Source organism: Mobula hypostoma, unplaced genomic scaffold, assembly GCF_963921235.1.
Source record: "Mobula hypostoma unplaced genomic scaffold, sMobHyp1.1 scaffold_171, whole genome shotgun sequence".
Lineage (NCBI taxonomy): Eukaryota > Metazoa > Chordata > Chondrichthyes > Myliobatiformes > Myliobatidae > Mobula > Mobula hypostoma.
The window spans coordinates 1-21,213 of record NW_026948226.1 but is presented as its reverse complement, the minus strand read 5'-3'; the positions used below and the strand labels follow the sequence as shown (position 1 = coordinate 21,213).

The following is a 21,213-nucleotide window of genomic DNA, read 5'->3' as shown; positions in this document are numbered from 1 at the left end:
ACGTCTTCCACTGTGGAGACTGATGAAAAATACTCCTTCAGTTCCTCTTCCATCTCTGCATCTCTCATTACAGTATCTCCAGCGTCATTGTCTATTGGTCCTATATCTACCCTCGACTCTCTTTTACCCTTTATATACTTAAAAAATCTTTTGGTATCATCTTTGATATTAGTCACCAGCTTCCTCTCATAATCCATCTTTTCCTTCCTAATGACCTTCTTAGTTTCCTTCTGCAAGTTTTTAAAAGCTTCCCAGTCGTCCATCTTCCCACTAGCCCTGGCTTCCTTGTATATCCTCTCTTTTGCTTTTACTTTGGCTCTGACTTCACTTGTCAGCCACGGTAGTGTCCCTCTTCCCTTTGAAAATTTCTTCTTCTTTGGAATATATCTGTCTTGCACTCCCCTCATTTTTTCGCAGAAACTCCGGCCATCGCTGCTCTGCTGGTGTCCCTTTCCAGTCAACCTTGGCCCGTTCCCCTCCCAAGCCATTGTAATTTCCTTTATTCCACTGAAATACCGACACATCGGAATTTCGTTTCTCCTCCTCAAATTTCAAAGTGAACTCGATCGCGTTGTGATCACTGTTCCCCAAGGGTTCCTTAACCTTAAGCTCTCTTATCACCTCCATATCATTGCACAACACCCAATCCAGCACAGCCGATCCCCTAGTGGGCTCAACAACAAGTTGTTCTAAACCCCTTAGACATTCTACAAATTCTCTCTCTTGAGATCCAGTACTGATCTGGTTCTCCCAATCCACTTTCATGTTCAATTCCCCAACCATTATCATGACATTGCCCTTCTGACACGCCTATTCTATCTCCTACTGTAATTTGTAATCCACATCCCAGCTGCTGTTTGGAGGCCTGTATACAACTGCCATTAGGGTCCTTTTACCCTTGCCATTTCTTAACTCAACCCACAGAGCCTCGATTCCAATCCCCTGTCATTTCTTTCCAATGATTTAATATTATTTCTTATACACAGAGCCACAACACCCCCTCGGCCTACTAACCTATCTTTCCGATACACCGTTTATCCTTGGACGTTCAGCTCCCAATGGCAGCCGTCCTTTCGCCACGTTTCAGAGATGGCCACAACGTCATACTTGCCAATCTGTAGATGAGTTTCAAGATCGTCCATTTTATTCCTTATGCTGCGTGCATTCAAACACGACACTCTCAGACCGGTATTTGTTGCTTTCTGTTTTAACAGCACCACGCCTCTATTGCCCTCTAACTCATCCCACTGGCTGTGATTATGCCTCATCTCCTGCCTGTCCTTTCCAGCATCTCTGTTGCATGCTATCTTTGATTTATTTCCGTTTTCCCCTTCCCCATCCCCCTGCAAAAATTAGTTTAAACCCTCCCCAACAGTTCTATTAAATCTGCCCGCTAGGATATTGCCCTTTGGGTTCAGGTGTAACCCATCCTTTTTGTACAGGTTGCGGAGAGATTTAGGCCAGTTGGAAGAGTGGGCTGAAAGATGGCAGATGCAGTTTAATGCTGATAAATGTGAGGTGCTACATTTTGGTAGGAATAATCAAAATAGGACATACATGGTAAATGGTAGGGCATTGAGGAATGCAGTAGAACAGAGGGATCTAGGAATAATGGTGCATAGTTCCCTGAAGGTGGAATCTCATGTGGATCAGGTGGTGAAGAAAGCTTTTGGTATGCTGGCATTCATTAATCAGAGCATTGAGTATAGGAGTTGGGATGTAATGTTGAAATTGTACAAGGCATTGGTGAGGCCAAATTTGGAGTATTGTGTACAGTTCTGGTCACTGAATTATAGGAAAGATGTCAATAAAATTGAGAGAGTACAGAGGAGATTTACTAAAATGTTGCCTGGGTTTCATCTCCTGAGTTACAGAGAAAGGTTGAACAAGTTGGGTCTTTAGTCTTTGGAGCGTAGAAGGTTGAGGGGGGACTTGATAGAGGTGTTTAAAATTACGAGGGGGATAGATAGAGTTGACGTGGATAGGCTTTTTCCATTGAGAATGGGGGAGATTCAAACAAGAGGACATGAGTTGAGAGTTAAGGGGCAAAAGTTTAGGGGTAACACGAGGGGGAACTTCTTTACTCAGAGAGTGGTGGCTGTGTGGAACGAGAAGTGGTTGGGGCAGGTTCGATGTTGTCGTTTAAAGTTAAATTGGATAGATATATGGACAGGAAAGGAATGGAGGGTTACGGGCTGAGTGCAGGTCGGTGGGGCTGGGTGAGAGTTAGAGTTCGGCACGGACTAGAAGGGCCGAGATGGCCTGTTTCCGTGCTGTGATTGTTATCTGGTTATATAGGTCGTACCTCCCCATCAGAGGCCCCAACGATCCGGGAATCTGAAGCTCTGCCCCCTGCACCAGTCTCTCAGCCGCACATTAATACGTCTGATCGAGCTGCCTGGGGGTGACCAACTCCCTGTAGCTCCTGTCCGTCTCCTGCTCGCCCTCCCGAACGAGCTGTCGGTCGTCGAGCCGCGGCTCTCCAGATCCCCAACGCGAACGTTGAGCTGGATCGCGGGCCACCGGGGGCAGAGGCGGCCGCCGGGGAGACGGGAAGATCCCCGGGACTCCCGCGTCCGACAGCCAGAGCAAAATATCAACCCTGCCGATGTGATTGCTGTTCCTGAAATACACGTAAAGAACAACCAAAGACAAAGTCCGCCTACCCACCTAACTCACCGAAGCCCGTGAGCCAAAGCCCTACCAGTCTGCCCCAGACCACTCTGTCGATACCTCTCCCTCCCACACTCACTCCCATCTCTCTTCCTCATTCACGCCATCTCTCTCTCCCACCCTTCCACACTCCATCTCTCTCCCGCCCCCACATTCACACCATCTCTCTCTCCCTCTCAGACTCCCCATATCTCTTTCTCTTCTTTCCCACACTCTCTTCATTTCCCTCTCCCTCCCACACTCTCTCCATCTCTCTCTCCCACACTCACTCCATCCCTCTCCCTCTCACACTCCATCTTTCTCTCTCCCACACTCTGTCCATCTCTCTCTCTCCCCCTCCCACACTCCATCTCTTTCTTTTCCTTCCACATTCTCTCCATCTCTCTCTTTCACTCCCACATTCTCTCCATCTCTCTTTCCCACACTCTCCATTCTCTCCCTCCCACACTTTCCCCATCTCCCTCCCTCCCACACTCACTCCCTCCATCTCACTCTCTCTCCCTCCCACAATCACTTCATCTCTCTTGGTCCCTCCCACACTCCCCAGGTCTCTCTCCCTCTCCTTTCCCACGTTCTCTCCATTTCTCTCTCGCTCTCGCGCACTAACTCCATCTCTCTCTCTCCCTCCCACACTCCTTCCATCATTATTTCTCCCCCCACACCCTCGTCATCTCTCTCTCTCCCCCATCCGATTCTCTCCGTAGCTCTCTCCCTCCTACACTCTGTCTCCCACACTCCTTCCATCTCTCCCACCCACAACCACTCCATCTCTCTCCCTCCCGCACCCTCTCTCTCTCTCCCACACTCTCTCCATCTCCTTCTTGCGCCGACACTCACTCCATCCCTCTCTCCAATACTCATTCGCTCTGTCTCCCACCACACTCAGTCCATCTCTCTCCCACACGTTCTGTATCTCTCTCTCTCCTGCACTCACTCTATCTCTCTCCCCCTCCCATATTCACTCCATCTCACTCCCTGCCACACTCAATCTCTCTCAAAGAAACATTGAAACATAGAAAATAGGTGCAGGAGTAGGCCATTCGGCCCTTCGAGCCTGCACCGCCATTCAGTATGATCATCACTAAGTCATCCCTACAATCATCAAGATCCTTTTCCATGGTGAAGTAAAGTATTCATTAAGTACCTCTGCTATTTCCCCCGGTTCCATACACACTTTTCCACTGTCACACTTGATTGGTCCTATTCTCTCATGTCTTATCCTCTTGCTTTTCACATACTTGTAGAATGCCTTGGGGTTTTCCGTAATCATGTCCGCCAAGGGATTCTCATGGCCCCTTCTGGCTCTCTCATTTCCTTCTTAAACTCCTTCCTATTAGCCTTATAATCTTCTAGATTTCTAACATTACCTAGCTCTCTGAACCTTTTGTAAGCTTTTCTTTTTCTTCTTGGCTAGATTTATTACAGCCTTTGTACACCACGGTTCCTGTACCTTACCATAACTTCCCTGTCTCATTGGAACGTACCTGTGCAGAACTCCACTCAAATATCCCGTGAACATTTGCCACATTCCTTCCATACTTTTCCCTGAGAATATGTTTCCAATTTTCTGCTTGATAGCCTCATAATTCCCCTTACTCCAATGAAACACTTTTCTAACTTGTCTAGAAACATAGAAAATAGGTGCAGGAGTAGGCCATTCGGCCCTTCGAGCCTGCACCGCCATTCAGTATGATCATGGCCGATCATCCAACTCAGAAACCCGCCCCAGCCTTCCCTCCGTACCCCCTGATCCCTTTAGCCACAAGGGCCATATCTAACTCCCTCTTAAATATAGCCAATGAACTGGCCTCAACTGTTTCCTGTGGCAGAGAATTCCACAGATTCACCACTCTCTGTGTGAAGAAGTTTTTCCTAATCTCGGTCCTAAAAGGCTTCCCCTCTATCCTCAAACTGTGACCCCTCGTTCTGGACTTTCCCAACATCGGGAACAATCTTCCTGCATCTAGCCTGTCCAATCCCTTTAGGATCTTATACGTTTCAATCAGATCCCCCCTCAATCTTCTGAAAACCAACGAGTACAAGCCCAGTTCATCCAGTCTTTCTTCATATGAAAGTCCTGCCATCCCAGGAATCAATCTGGTGAACCTTCTTTGTACTCCCTCTATGGCAAGGATGTCTTTCCTCAGATTAGGGGACCAAAACTGCACACAATACTCCAGGTGTGGTCTCACCAAGGCCTTGTACAACTGCAGTAGTACCTCCCTGCTCCTGTACTCGAATCCTCTCGCTATAAATGCCAGCATACCATTCGCCTTTTTCACCGCCTGCTGTACCTGCATGCCCACTTTCAATGACTGGTGTATAATGACACCCAGGTCTCGTTGCACCTCCCCTTTTCCTAATCGGCCACCATTCAGATAATAGTCTGTTTTCCTGTTCTTGCCACCAAAGTGGATAATTACTCCCTACCAATCTCACTGCATCTTTCTCTCCCTCCCTCATTCTCTCCACCTGTCTTCCTCCCACACTCCCTCCATCTCTCACTCCCTCCCACACTCCGTCCATCATTCTCTCCATCTGTCTTCCTCCCACACTCCCTCCATCTCTCACTCCCTCCCACACTCCATCCATCATTCTCTCCATCTGTCTTCCTCCCACACTCCCTCCATCTCTCACTCCCTTCCACACTCCGTCCATCATTCTCTCCATCTGTCTTCCTCCCACACTCCCTCCATCTCTCACTCCCTCCCACACTCCGTCCCTCATTCTCTCCATCTGTCTTCCTCCCACACTCCCTCCATCTGTCACTCCCTCCCACACTCCGTCCATCATTCTCTCCATCTGTCTTCCTCCCACACTCCCTCCATCTCTCACTCCCTCCCACACTCCGTCCATCATTCTCTCCATCTGTCTTCCTCCCACACTCCCTCCATCTCTCACTCCGTCCCACACTCCGTCCATCATTCTCTCTCCCCCCACACTCTCTTCTTTTCAAATCTTATAATTATATTATTCAGAAATAACACCAGTCCATCGAAGTAAGCTACACTTACAGTGTCTGAAGGGGAAAAAAAACATTATTTTAAAGATTGAAAAATGTTTGTGATACAGTAATAAAAAAACCCTACTAAGCAGAAAAAGTGTGTGTGTGGGGGGGGAACCCATTAGGTGTACAACCCCAGAGCCACGAGTCACACAAAAAGCTTCTAAAGATAAACATCAAACCACCAGCAAAAAGAAAAAATAATACCAAAAATTTACGATTAGATCGTGGAGGAAACCTATCAATTAACTCAAATGATAATAACGAGCAAACGAACCCCACCTTTTCTCAAAATCAAATAAAGGTTCAAAGGTTCGACTTCTAATTTTCTCCAAGCATCACTTGAGAGAACCATTGTGACAAAGTGGGAGCTGATGTCTCCTTCCACTTCAACAACATGGCCCTCCTAGCTATCAATGTAACATATGCAATAACGTGTTGGTCAGACACAGAGATATCCTGGATATTTTGAGGAATTATTCCAAAAAGCTCAGTTAATTTGTTAGGTTGTAATATTAATTTTTTGTGTTGGCACGTGGCCAAGTGGTTAAAGTGTTCGTCTAGTGATCTGAAGGTCGCTAGTTCGAGCCTTAGCCGAGGCAGCGTGTTGTGTCCTTGAGCAAGGCACTTAATCACACATTGCTCTGCGACGACACCGGTGCCAAGCTGTATGGGTCCTAATGCCCTTCCCTTGGGCAACATCGGTGGCGTAGAGAGAGGGGAGACTTGCTGCATGGGCAACTGCCCGTCTTCCATACAACCTTGCCCAGGCCTGCGCCCTGGAAACCTTCCGAGATGCAAATCCATGGTCTCACGAGACTAGCGGATGCCTATAAAAGAAAAAATTAATTTTAAGTGCTTTAGAAATTGTCGAAAAAACTGACTTCCAGAACTGTTCCAGTACAGAACAAAGACCAAAACGTGTGTGTCAGTGTAGCTGTCTCAGTTTTACATCTATCGCAATAAACTATCAACACTGGGAAATATTTCGGACGGTCTCTCCTTCGTCAAATGGTAACGATGTACAATTTTAAATTGAATCGGTGAATGACCAGAGCTGATCGAAGAGGAGTTAACTAGCGTCCAATCCTCCGTCATAAAAGTCAAATTGAGTTCCTTTTCCCAATCCTGTTTAATCTTAGATAAAGGACGCTTATCCCGTTGTAATAATAGATTATAAATTCTTCCAATAGAACCCTTGATCGAAGGGTTCATACTCTTAATAGTATCTAACAGGTCAGCCTAGATAGATAGATATGCTTTATTGATCCCGAGGGAAATTGAGCCTCCAGTATGTAAGGCAAATTACTTAAAATATTTTTGTAAGAAATGTCTAACTTGAAGGTATTGTAAAAAGTGTGAGTGTGAAAGAGAATATTTATCAACTAATTGTTCAAAAGACATCAATATATCTTCTTTAAACAAATCCAAAAAAGAATTAATACCTTTCTGAAATGGCCCAGGCAGGAATGACTTCCTATGACGCTCTGTGTTGCATCTCGGTGGAATGAGTCTCTGGCTGAATGTACTCCTGTGTCCAACTAGTACATTATGTAGTGGATGGGAGACATTGTCCAAGATGGCATGCAACTTGGAAAAAAACAGCGCCATTTTTAAGTTTAACGTTAAATCCCTAAAAAAAAAACTTTAATTTTAGTTATAAAACTTTTTACCAGTCAGGTAATCAACAATAAAAATTCTTGATTACCTGACTGGCAGACCACAGTACGTGTGCTTGCAACACTGTGTGTCCGACAGAGTGATCAGCAGCACTGGGGCTCCACAGGGGACTGTCTTGTCTCCCTTTCTCTTCACCATTTACACCTCGGACTTCAACTACTGCACAGAGTCTTGTCATCCTCAGAAGTTTTCTGATGTCTCTGCCATAGTCAGATGCATCAGCAAGGGAGATGAGACTGAGTACAGGGCTACGGTAGGAAACTTTGTCACACGGTGTGAGCAGAATTATCTTAATGTGAAAAAGACTAAGGAGCTGGTGGTGGACCTGAGGAGGGCTAAGGTACCGGTGACCCCTGTTTCCATCCAGGGGGTCAGTGTGGACATGGTGGAGGATTACAAATACCTGGGGATACGAATTGACAATAAACTGGACTGGTCAAAGAACACTGAGGCTGTCTACAAGAAGGGTCAGAGCCGTCTCTATTTCCTGAGGAGACTGAGGTCCTTTAACATCTGCCGGACGATGCTGAGGATGTTCTACGAGTCTGTGGTGGCCAGTGCTATCATGTTTGCTGTTGTGTGCTGGGGCAGCAGGCTGAGGGTAGCAGACATCAACAGAATCAACTAACTCATTCGTAAGGCCAGTGATGTTGTGGGGATGGAACTGGACTCTCTGACGGTGGTGTCTGAAAAGAGGATGCTGTCTAAGTTGCATGCCATCTTGGACAATGTCTCCCATCCACTACATAATGTACTGGGTGGGCACAGGAGTACATTCAGCCAGAGACTCCTTCCACCGAGATGCAACACAGAGCGTCATAGGAAGTCATTCCTGCCTGTGGCCATCAAACTTTACAACTCCTCCCTTGGAGGGTCAGACACCCTGAGCCAATAGGCTGGTCCTGGACTTATTTAACTATTTAACTATTTATGGTTCTATTACTATTATTTATGGTGCAACTGTAACGAAAACCAATTTCCCGCGGGATCAATAAAGTATGACTATGACTAATAAGCAGAGAAAGAGCTAATAGCATATTTAACCCAGCTAAATTTTGAACAATACTAATTAATAATAAGTAATTGAACCCTCCCCTAAATAAATATATATATATAAAGAAGCCCCATGAGTAGGAAAAAAACTACCAATTAGTTAATTAAAAAAGAAACCAAAAAAAACATCAAACCAGATGTTAGGGTAAAGAAACAAATCCCTTTATCTTCTTTTCTCAGTCGAGTGTCCGAGTGATCATTAAACCACAGATCTCCTTTCAAAAGGAAACCAATAATATGCAATAATGATCAAATCTCCGTATCTTCTTGTATTAGTCTGTCAGCTGTGTACATACATCTACTGATGCTTCTGGACACATCTTCGGTGATGTTCCTCGAATCATCGGGTGTTTCGGGTCTTTCAGCATCATACAGCCTCCTCCAGGTGACCCAGCCGGGGCTGATCTGACCCCAGCTTGTGTCCAGATAGCTAGCTACTTATGACTCCATGGCTCCCCTCTTCTGAACCACAGCCATCTTGAGGCCCTCTCTGCCGCATCTGTGGTAATGCGGATGGCTCTCCTCTTCCCCTCTCTCTCAATGTCCAAAATGCTGAAGGCTCTAACTAAAGAACGGGCTACGAATCCCCTACGACCGACCTCCAATACTAACAATCGTAACGTTGTCACGGCTTACAGCTTCCTACTAACCCTTCCCGCACTCCCTCCATCTCCTTCTCCCACACTCCCTCCATCTCTCTCCCACACTCCCTCCATCTTTCCCTCCCACAACCTCCATCTAATTCTCCCACACTCCCTCCATCTCCTTCTCTCACACTTTCTCCATCACTCTCTCCCCTACAATCCCTCCGTCTCTCTCTCCCACACTCCCTCCTTCTCTCTCTCCCACACTCCCTCCATCTCTCTCTCCCACACTCCCTCCATCTCTCTCTCCCACACTCCATCCATCTCTCCCTCCCACACTCCCTCCATCTCCTTCTCTCACACTTTCTCCATCACTCTCTCCCCTACAATCCCTCCGTCTCTCTCTCCCACACTCCCTCCTTCTCTCTCTCCCACACTCCCTCCATCTCCTTCTCCCACACTCCCTCCATCTCTCTCCCACACTCCCTCCATCTCTCGCTCCCACACTCCATCCATCTCTCCCTCCCACACTCCCTCCATGTCCTTCTCTCACACTCCCTCCATCTCTCTATCCCCTACAATCCCTCCATCTCCTTCTCCCACACTCCCTCCATCTCTCTCCCACACTCCCTCCATCTCCTTCTCTCACACTTTCTCCATCACTCTCTCCCCTACAATCCCTCCGTCTCCTTCTCCCACACTCCCTCCATCTCCTTCCCCCACACTCCATCCATCTCTCGCTCCCACAATCACTCCATCTCCTTCTCCCACACTCCCTCCATCTCCCTCTCCCACACTCCCTCCATCTCCTTCTCCCACACTCCCTCCATCTCTCTCCCACACTCCCTCCATCTCCCTCTCCCACACTCCCTCCATCTCTCTCCCACACTCCCTCCATCTCTCCCTCCCACACCCTCCTTCTCCTTCTCCCACACACCCTCCATCTCTCCCTCCCACACTCCCTCCATCTCTCCCTTCCACACTCCCTCCGTCTCCTTCGCCCACACTCCCTCCGTCTCTCCCTCCCACACTCCCTCCGTCTCTCTCTCCCACACTCCCTCTATCTCCTTCTCCCACACTCCCTCCATCCCTCCCACCCACACTCCCTCCGTCTCCTACTCCCACACTCCCTCCATCTCTCTCTCCCACACTCCCTCCATCTCCTTCCTCCACACTCCCTCCGTCTCTCGCTCCCACACTCCATCCATCTTTCCCTCCCACACTCCCTCCATCTCCTTCCCTCACACTCCCTCCATCTCTCCCTCCCACACTCCCTCCATCTCACCCTCCCACACTCCCTCCGTCTCTCTCTCGCACACTCCCTATATCTCCTTCTCCCACACTCCCTCCATCTCTCCCTCCCACACTTCCTCCATCTCTCCATCCCACACTCCCTCCATCTCCTTCTCCCACACTCCCTCCATCTCCTTCCCCCACACTCTCTCCATCTCTCCCTCCCACACTCCCTCCATCTCCTTCTCCCACACTCCCTCCATCTCCTTCCCCCACACTCTCTCCATCTCTCCCTCCCACACTCCCTCCATCTCCTTCTCTCACACTCCCTCCATCTCTCCCTCACACTCCCTCCCTCTCTCCCTCCCACACCCCCTCCATCTCCTTCTCCCACACACCCTCCATCTCTCCCTCCCACACTCCCTCCCTCTCTCCCTCCCACACTCCCTCCCTCTCTCCCTCCCACACTCCCTCCGTCTCCTTCGCCCACACTCCCTCCGTCTCCTTCTCCCACACTCCCTCCATCTCTCCCTCCCACAACCTCCATCTAATTCTCCCACACTCCCTCCATCTCCTTCTCTCACACTCCCTCCATCTCCTTCTCTCACACTCCCTCCATCTCTCCCTCCCACACCCCCTCCATCTCCTTCTCCCACACACCCTCCATCTCTCCCTCCCACACTCCCTCCATCTCTCCCTCCCACACTCCCTCCGTCTCCTTCGCCCACACTCCCTCCGTCTCCTTCTCCCACACTCCCTCCATCTCCTTCTCCCACACTCCCTCCATCTCTCTCCCACACTCCCTCCATCTCTCCCTCCCACAACCTCCATCTAATTCTCCCACACTCCCTCCATCTCCTTCTCTCACACTTTCTCCATCACTCTCTCCCCTACAATCCCTCCGTCTCTCTCTCCCACACTCCCTCCATCTCCTTCTCTCACACTTTCTCCATCACTCTCTCCCCTACAATCCCTCTGTCTCCTTCTCCCACACTCCCTCCATCTCTCACTCCCACACTCCATCCATCTCTCCCTCCCACACTCCCTCCATGTCCTTCTCTCACACTCCCTCCATCTCTCTCTCCCCTACAATCCCTCCATCTCCTTCTCCCACACTCCCTCCATCTCTCTCTCCCACACTCCATCTCCTTCTCTCACACTTTCTCCATCACTCTCTCCCCTACATTCCCTCTGTCTCCTTCTCCCACACTCCCTCCATCTCCCTCTCCCACACTCCCTCCATCTCCTTCCCCCACACTCCCTCCATCTCTCGCTCCCACACTCCATCCATCTCTCCCTCCCACACTCCCTCCATGTCCTTCTCTCACACTCCCTCCATCTCTCTCTCCCCTACAATCCCTTCATCTCCTTCTCCCACACTCCCTCCATCTCTCTCCCACACTCCCTCCATCTCTCCCTCCCACACCCTCCTTCTCCTTCTCCCACACACCCTCCATCTCTCCCTCCCACACTCCCTCCATCTCTCCCTCCCACACTCCCTCCGTCTCCTTCGCCCACACTCCATCCATCTCTCCCTCCCACACTCCCTCCGTCTCTCCCTCCCACACTCCCTCTATCTCCTTCTCCCACACTCCCTCCATCCCTCCCACCCACACTCCCTCCGTCTCTTTCTCCCACACTCCCTCCATCTCTCTCCCACACTCCCTCCATCTCCTTCTCCCACACTCCCTCCATCTCTCGCTCCCACACTCCATCCATCTTTCCCTCCCACACTCCCTCCATCTCCTTCTCTCACACTCCCTCCATCTCTCTCTCCCACACTCCATCTCTCTCTCCCACACTACCTCCATCTCCTTCTTCCACACTCTCTCCATCTCCTTCCCCCACACTCCCTCCATCTCCTTCTTCCACACTCTCTCCATCTCCTTCCCCCACACTCCATCTCTCGATCCCACAATCACTCCATCTCCTTCTCCCATACTCCCTCCATCTCCCTCTCCCACACTCCCTCCATCTCCTTCTCCCACACTCCCTCCATCTCTCTCCCACACTCCCTCCATCTCTCCCTCCCACACCCTCCTTCTCCTTCTCCCACACTCCCTGCATCTCCTTCCCCCACACTCCCTCCATCTCTCGCTCCCACACTCCATCCATCTCTCCCTCCCACACTCCCTCCATGTCCTTCTCTCACACTCCCTCCATCTCTCTCTCCCCTACAATCCCTTCATCTCCTTCTCCCACACTCCCTCCATCTCTCTCCCACACTCCCTCCATCTCTCCCTCCCACACCCTCCTTCTCCTTCTCCCACACACCCTCCATCTCTCCCTCCCACACTCCCTCCATCTCTCCCTTCCACACTCCCTCCGTCTCCTTCGCCCACACTCCCTCCGTCTCTCCCTCCCACACTCCCTCCGTCTCTCTCTCCCACACTCCCTCTATCTCCTTCTCCCACACTCCCTCCATCCCTCCCACCCACACTCCCTCCGTCTCCTACTCCCACACTCCCTCCATCTCTCTCTCCCACACTCCCTCCATCTCCTTCCTCCACACTCCCTCCGTCTCTCGCTCCCACACTCCATCCATCTTTCCCTCCCACACTCCCTCCATCTCCTTCTCTCACACTCCCTCCATCTCTCCCTCCCACACTCCCTCCATCTCACCCTCCCACACTCCCTCCGTCTCTCTCTCGCACACTCCCTATATCTCCTTCTCCCACACTCCCTCCATCTCTCCCTCCCACACTTCCTCCATCTCTCCATCCCACACTCCCTCCATCTCCTTCTCCCACACTCCCTCCATCTCCTTCTCCCACACTCCCTCCATCTCCTTCCCCCACACTCCCTCCATCTCTCCCTCCCACACTCCCTCCATCTCCTTCTCTCACACTCCCTCCATCTCCTTCTCCCACACACCCTCCATCTCTCCCTCCCACACTCCCTCCATCTCTCCCTCCCACACTCCCTCCGTCTCCTTCACCCACACTCCCTCCGTCTCCTTCTCCCACACTCCCTCCATCTTCTTCTCCCACACTCCCTCCATCTCTCTCCCACACTCCCTCCATCTCTCTCCCACACTCCCTCCATCTCCTTCTCCCACACTCCCTCCATCTCTCTCCCACACTCCCTCCATCTCTCCCTCCCACAACCTCCATCTAATTCTCCCACACTCCCTCCATCTCCTTCTCTCACACTTTCTCCATCACTCTCTCCCCTACAATCCCTCCGTCTCTCTCTCCCATACTCCCTCCATCTCCTTCTCTCACACTTTCTCCATCAGTCTCTCCCCTACAATCCCTCTGTCTCCTTCTCCCACACTCCCTCCATCTCCCTCTCCCACACTCCCTCCATCTCCTTCCCCCACACTCCCTCCATCTCTCGCTCCCACACTCCATCCATCTCTCCCTCCCACACTCCCTCCATGTCCTTCTCTCACACTCCCTCCATCTCTCTCTCCCCTACTATCCCTTCATCTCCTTCTCCCACACTCCCTCCATCTCTCTCCCACACTCCCTCCATCTCTCCCTCCCACACCCTCCTTCTCCTTCTCCCACACACCCTCCATCTCTCCCTCCCACACTCCCTCCATCTCTCCCTCCCACACTCCCTCCGTCTCCTTCGCCCACACTCCATCCATCTCTCCCTCCCACACTCCCTCCGTCTCTCCCTCCCACACTCCCTCTATCTCCTTCGCCCACACTCCATCCATCTCTCCCTCCCACACTCCCTCCGTCTCTCCCTCCCACACTCCCTCTATCTCCTTCTCCCACACTCCCTCCATCTCTCTCCCACACTCCCTCCATCTCCTTCTCCCACACTCCCTCCATCTCTCTCTCCCACACTACCTCCATCTCCTTCTCCCACACTCCCTCCGTCTCCTTCTCCCACACTCCCTCCATCTCCTTCTTCCACACTCCCTCCATCTCCTTCCCCCACACTCCCTCCATCTCTCGCTCCCACACTCCATCCATCTCTCGATCCCACAATCACTCCATCTCCTTCTCCCATACTCCCTCCATCTCCCTCTCCCACACTCCCTCCATCTCCTTCTCCCACACTCCCTCCATCTCTCTCCCACACTCCCTCCATCTCTCCCTCCCACACCCTCCTTTTCCTTCTCCCACACTCCCTGCATCTCCTTCCCCCACACTCCCTCCATCTCTCGCTCCCACACTCCATCCATCTCTCGCTCCCACAATCACTCCATCTCCTTCTCCCACACTCCCTCCATCTCTCGCTCCCACACTCTCTCCATCTCCTTCTCCCACACTCCCTCCATCTCTCTCCCACACTCCCTCCATCTCCCTCTCCCACACTCCCTCCATCTCCTTCTCTCACACTCCCTCCATCTCCCTCTCCCACACTCCCTCCATCTCTCGCTCCCACACTCCATCCATCTCTCGCTCCCACAATCACTCCATCTCCTTCCCCCACACTCCCTCCATCTCTCGCTCCCACACTCCCTCCATCTCTCTCTCCCACAATCACTCCATCTCCTTCTCCCACACTCCCTCCATCTCCTTCTCCCACACTCCCTCCATCTCCTTCTCCCACACTCCCTCCATCTCTTTCCCACACTTCCTCTATCTCTCCCTCCCACACCCCCTCCATCTCCTTCTCCCACACACCCTCCATCTCTCTCCCACACCCCCTCCATCTCCTTCTCCCACACTCCCTCCATCTCTCTCTCCCACACTCCCTCCATCTCCTTCTCCCACACTCCCTCCATCTCTCTTCCTCCCACACTCACTCCATCTCTCCCTGCCAGACTTCCTCCATCTCCTTCTCCCACACTCACTCCATCTCTCTCCCTTCCACACTCACTCTATCTCGCTCTCTCCCACACTCACTCGATCTCTCTCTCCCTTCCACACTCACTCGATCTCTGTCTCCGTCCCACACTCACTCGATCTCTCTCTCTCCCTTCCACACTCACTCGATCTCTCTCTCTCCCTCCCACACTCACTCTATCTCTCTCTCTCCCCCACACTCACTCGATCTCTCTCTCCCACACTCACTCGATCTCTCTCTCCCTCCCACACTCACTCTATCTCGCTCTCTCCCACACTCACTTGATTTTTCTCTCCGTCCCACACTCACTCTCTCTCTCTCTCTGTCTCCACAGATCGCCCTCTGCATCTCTGCACAGACCCCTGGCCTCACCTGGTCACCCAAGGCCTCTACTGCCTCGGTTCCTCGGGTGTCTGGGAGCCCAGCGGCAGCCATCCCTCCCTCCTGCCCTCCCCCTCGGCCCTGGCCGAGGCCCTGCCCCGCTCCTGGCCCCCGCAGCCGGACCTCAGCGCCTGCGTCTCCCCGGAGGGCGGCCAGAGCCCGGCCGAGGGCCTCCCGGACCGCGCCGGAGGGCCGGCGGCCCCCGAGGGAGAGACGGACGGGGGCCAGGGGGAGGAGGGGGGCGAGGGCGAGGTGCGGTGGAGGGAGGAGTGAGGGAAGCCAGGGAGGGGAAGGGCAGGAGAGTTTGGGGAGGGTGGAGGGTAACGAGGGCGGTTGAGGTTTGAGACCGGGGTAGGAGGAAGGGGTTGGGATTGAGGGAGGCAGGGCGGAGGACTTCCCCCTCGTCGCCGGCCCCGGAGGTCGCCCGCCCCAGGAACGCCGCCACAGTTCGAGGGCTCCCCCACCCCACCGGCCGCCCAGGACAGCGGGGGGCGGCCGCCGTCGCCCGCCAAGAGTCTTCCGCCGTCCCGAACTGGCAGACGCCAGGACGGACTTGCCCGCATGGTTCACCTGCCCAGTTGTTGCATGGATTCTCGTCGTCGTCCCAACCCCCCCTCCCCCCCCCCCCCGCCAGCCGGACGCGAGACTCGGGGGATTTTTCTCTCCCCCCGCCCCCACCCCATCTGGACTTCCAGACGCGGCCCGGGTGTTGTCCTTTCTTTTTTACGCACACTTCAACCGCATGCAACCCCCGACCCACCCCAGACTCTCCCGGGGGCCTGTGCATGGGAGGATCCCATGGGGAGCTGCCCCCCCCCTCCCCTCCCCTCCCCAGTGGTGGGGAGGAAGAGGGTTAGGGGTCAACTGTGTCCAGCAGGCTACAGGCGGTGTGCACCCACACACACACACACACACACACACACACACACACACACACACACACACACACCACTCAGAGGTACCAAAACACAAAGAAAAAGACCCCATCGAGTCTGCTCGGCCATTCAATCGTGGCTCGTCCTGTTCTTTTTTTTTAAAAAAATATTCCCCTCCTCAGTCCCCGGTCCCCGTCACCTCTGATGCCGCGTCCAGTCGGGAACCTGCCGATCTCTTGCCTGGAATGCATCCAGCGGCCCGGCCTCCACGGCTGCCCCTGGCAACAAATTCCCCCAACTCACCACCCCCTGGCGGAAGAGAGTTCTCCGCGTCTCTGTTTTAAATGGACGCCCCCTGTGCCCTCGTGTCCTAGACTCCCCCACCACGGGAAACAACCTCTCCACATCTGCTCTGTCTGGGCCTTTCAACATTTGAAAGGTTTCAATGAGATCCCCACCTCATCCTTCTGAATTCCAGTGAGTACAGACCCAGAGCCATCAAACGTTCCTCATACGATAACCCTTTCATTCCCGGAATCATCCTTGTGAACCTCCTCTGGACCCTCTCCAATGCCAGCACGTCTTATCTAAGACGAGGGGCCCAAAACTGTTCACAACAGTCAAGGTGAGGCCTCACCAGTGCCTTATAAGACCTCAACATCACATCCCTGCTCTGGTATTCTAGATCTCTTGAAATGAATGCTAACATTGAATTTGCCTTCCTCGCCACCAACTCGACCGGCAAGTTAACCTTCAGGGTGTTCTGGATAAGGGCTCCCCAGTCCCTCTGCATCTCCGATTCCTGGATTTTCTCCCCGTTTAGAAAATAGTCCACACATTTATTTCTACTTCCAAAGTGCACGACCGTGCATTTTCCAACACTGTATTTCATTTGCCACTTTCTTGCCCGTTCTCCCAATCTGTCTAAGACTTTCTGTATCCTACCCGTTTCCTCAACACGACCTGCCCCTCCACCAATCCTCATATCATCTGCAAACTTGACAATAACCATCTATTCTATCATCTAAATCATTGATACACATTATAAAAAGAAGTGGTCCCAACACCGACCCCTGTGGAACACCACCAGTCACTGGCAGCCAACCAGAAAAGGATCCTTTTATTCCCACTCGCTCCCTCCTACCAATCAGCCAATGCTCTAACTACGTACGTAACTTTCCTGTAATACCATGGGCTCTGAACTTGGTAAGCAGCCTCATGTATGGCACCTTATCAAAGGCCTTCTGAAAGTCCAAATATACAACATCCACTGCACCTCCTCTATCTCTCCTACTTGTAATCTCCTCAAAGAATTTCAACAGGTTCGTCAGGCAGGATTTTCCCTGAAGGAAACCATGCTGACTTTGTCCTATCTTGTCCTGTGTCACCAAGTAGTCCATCACCTCTTCCTTAACAATCGACTCGAACGTCTTCCCAGCCACTGAGGTCAGGCTAACTGGTCTATAATTTCCCTTCTGCTGCCTTCCTCCTTTCTTAAAGAGTGGAGGGGCATTTGCAATCTTCCAGTCCTCCGCTCACACAGACACAGACACACTCTCACATGATCTCACACACACACACACAGACGCTGACTGGACGCTGTCGAACAGCGAAGACGGGCAGGACGACTGGGATGGACAGGGGTCTGCTGATGTTGAGCAGGTCACGAAAAAATCCGCCCATGCCCGAGCGTCCGAATATTCTGAAAACTTTTCCCCCTCTGGGAGAGCCCCTGCATGTCACCGGTGTGTACGTTCTACGTTAGTGTGTGTGTGTGTGTGTGTGTGCGCCTGTCTCTCTCTCTCTCTATCTTCCGATATCTATCTCCTCTTTGTCCCTCTCCCACTATCCCTCTCTCGCTCCCAATCTCGATCTCCCTGTCTCCCCCTCTCTCGATCTACCTATCTCTCTCTCGTCTCACCAGCATGTCGAAACGGGCGCACACTCCCGTCGCCCTCTCCCAAAAAACCTCCCCCCCCCGCACCACCACCGCCCCCGTGTCCCAGGAATGCCGAATTGTCTTGCAAAGAAAAAAAATAACACCCACGGAGAGAGGCGATCGGATGAAAACAAAGGAAAAGACAAAAAAAAAGTTATTTTTTCAAAGATGCGTTTTCCAAATTTCGCCGGAAACACCGCGCGTGTCCGTTGGGGAATAAAGAATCTGGACAAAAAATAACACAGTTGTGGGAATTGTCTGCCAACTGATATTCGACTGGACACACACAGAAACTCAGAGACCGAGACAGCAGCAGAAAATCGGTCAGAAACGGAGACGGGAGTAGGGGAGGTGAGGTGCCAGTGTCTCTCAGTCCCTCTCTCTCAGGGGGAGATCTGTACACTGACCGGTGTCTCTCAGTCCCTCTCTCTCAGGGGGAGATCTGTACGCTGACCGGTGTCTCTCAGTCCCTCTCTCTCAGGGGGAGATCTGTACACTGACCGGTGTCTCTCAGTCCCTCTCTCTCAGGGGGAGATCTGTACACTGACCGGTGTCTCTCAGTCCCTCTCTCTCAGGGGGAGATCTGTGCACTGACCGGTGTCTCTCAGTCCCTCTCTCTCAGGGGGAGATCTGTGCACTGACCGGTGTCTCTCAGTCCCTCTCTCTCAGGGGGAGATCTGTACACTGACCGGTGTCTCTCAGTCCCTCTCTCTCAGGGGGGAGATCTGTACACTGACCGGAGTCTCTCAGTCCCTCTCTCTCGGGGGGAGATCTGTACACTGACCGGTGTCTCTCAGTCCCTCTCTCTCAGGGGGAGGTCTGTACACTGACCGGTGTGTCTCAGTCCCTCTCTCTCAGGGGGAGATCTGCACACTGTTCGGTGTCTCTCAGTCCCTCTCTCTCAGGGGGAGATCTGTACACTGACCGGTGTCTCTCAGTCCCTCTCTCTCAGGGGGGAGATCTGTACACTGACCGGTGTCTCTCAATCCCTCTCTCTCAGGGGGAGATCTGTACACTGACCGGTGTCTCTCAGTCCCTCTCTCTCGGGGGGAGATCTGTACACTGACCGGTGTCTCTCAGTCCCTCTCTCTCAGGGGGAGATCTGTACACTGACCGGTGTCTCTCAGTCCCTCTCTCTCAGGGGGAGATCTGTACACTGACCGGTGTCTCTCAGTCCCTCTCTCTCAGGGGGAGATCTGTACACTGACCTGTGTCTCTCAGTCCCTCTCTCTCGGGGGGAGTTCTGTACACTGACCGGTGTCTCTCGGTCCCTCTCTCTCAGGGGGAGATCTGTACACTGACCGGTGTCTCTCAGTCCCTCTCTCTCAGGGGGAGATCTGTACACTGACCGGTGTCTCTCGGTCCCTCTCTCTCAGGGGGAGATCTGTACACTGACCGTTGTCTCTCGGTCCCTCTCTCTCAGGGGGAAATCTGTACACTGACCGGTGTCTCTCAGTCCCTCTCTCTCAGGGGGAGATCTGTACACTGACCGGTGTCTCTCGGTCCCTCTCTCTCAGGGGGAGATCTGTACACTGACCGGTATCTCTCAGTCCCTCTCTCTCAGGGGGAGATCTGTACACTGACCGGTGTCTCTCGGTCCCTCTCTCTCAGGCGGAGATCTGTACACTGACCGGTGTCTCTCAGTCCCTCTCTCCGGGGGAGATCTGTACACTGACCGGTGTCTCTCAGTCCCTCTCTCTCCGGGGGAGATCTGTACACTGACCGGTGTCTCTCAGTCCCTCTCTCTCGGGGGGAGATCTGTACACTGACCGGTGTCTCTCAGTCCCTCTCTCTCAGGGGGAGATCTGTACACTGACCGGTGTCTCTCGGTCCCTCTCTCTCAGGGGGAGATCTGTACACTGACCGGTGTCTCTCGGTCCCTCTCTCTCAGGGGGAGATCTGTACACTGACCAGTGTCTCTCAGTCCCTCTGTCTCAGGCGGAGATCTGTACACTGACCGGTGTCTCTCAGTCCCTCTCTCCGGGGGAGATCTGTACACTGACCGGTGTCTCTCAGTCCCTCTCTCTCAGGGGGAGATCTGTACGCTGACCGGTGTCTCTCAGTCCCTCTCTCTCAGGGGGAGATCTGTACACTGACCGGTGTCTCTCAGTCCCTCTCTCTCAGGGGGAGATCTGTACACTGACCGGTGTCTCTCGGTCCCTCTCTCTCAGGGGGAGATCAGTACACTGACCGGTGTCTCTCAGTCCCTCTCTCTCAGGGGGAGATCAGTACACTGACCGGTGTCTCTCAGTCCCTCTCTCTCCGGGGGAGATCTGTACACTGACCAGTGTCTCTCAGTCCCTCTCTCTCAGGGGGAGATCTGTACACTGACCGGTGTCTCTCAGTCCCTCTCTCTCAGGGGGAGATCTGTACACTGACCGGTGTCTCTCGGTCCCTCTCTCTCAGGGGGAGATCTGTACACTGACCGGTGTCTCTCCATTCCTCTCTCTCAGGGGGAGATCTGTACACTGACCGGTGTCTCTCCATTCCTCTCTCTCAGGGGGAGATCTGTACACTGACCGGTGTCTCTCAGTCCCTCTCTCTCAGGGGGAGATCTGTACACTGACCGGTGTCTCTCGGTCCCTCTCTCTCAGGGGGAGATCTGTACACTGACCGGTGTCTCTCGGTCCCTCTCTCTCAGGGGGAGATCTGTACACTGACCGGTGTCGCTCGGTCCCTCTCTCTCAGGGGGAGATCTGTACACTGACCGGTGTCTCTCAGTCCCTCTCTCTCAGGGGGAGATCTGTACACTGACCGGTGTCTCTCAGTCCCTCTCTCTCGGGGGGAGTTCTGTACACTGACCGGTGTCTCTCGGTCCCTCTCTCTCAGGGGGAGATCTGTACACTGACCGTTGTATCTCGGTCCCTCTCTCTCAGGGGGAGATCTGTACACTGACCGGTGTCTCTCGGTCCCTCTCTCTCAGGGGGAGATCTGTACACGGACCGGTGTCTCTCGGTCCCTCTCTCTCAGGGGGAGATCTGTACACTGACCGGTGTCTCTCAGTCCCTCTCTCTCAGGATTAGTTTAGGGACTGACACAGGT

The 21,213-nt window shown here is 52.8% G+C and overlaps 1 protein-coding gene across 1 annotated transcript in view; it reads left to right on the top strand.

Moving 5' to 3' along the window:
* Positions 1-18,396, top strand: part of LOC134342025 (protein FAM131B-like) — a 58,663-nt gene extending 40,267 nt beyond the window's left edge. Inside the window, exon 7 of the mRNA XM_063039960.1 lies at positions 15,311-18,396. Coding sequence (XP_062896030.1) covers positions 15,311-15,630 — 320 coding nt within the window. The 3' untranslated portion in view covers positions 15,631-18,396. The remainder of the gene's footprint in view (positions 1-15,310) is intronic.
* The last annotated feature ends 2,817 nt before the right edge of the window (positions 18,397-21,213 follow it).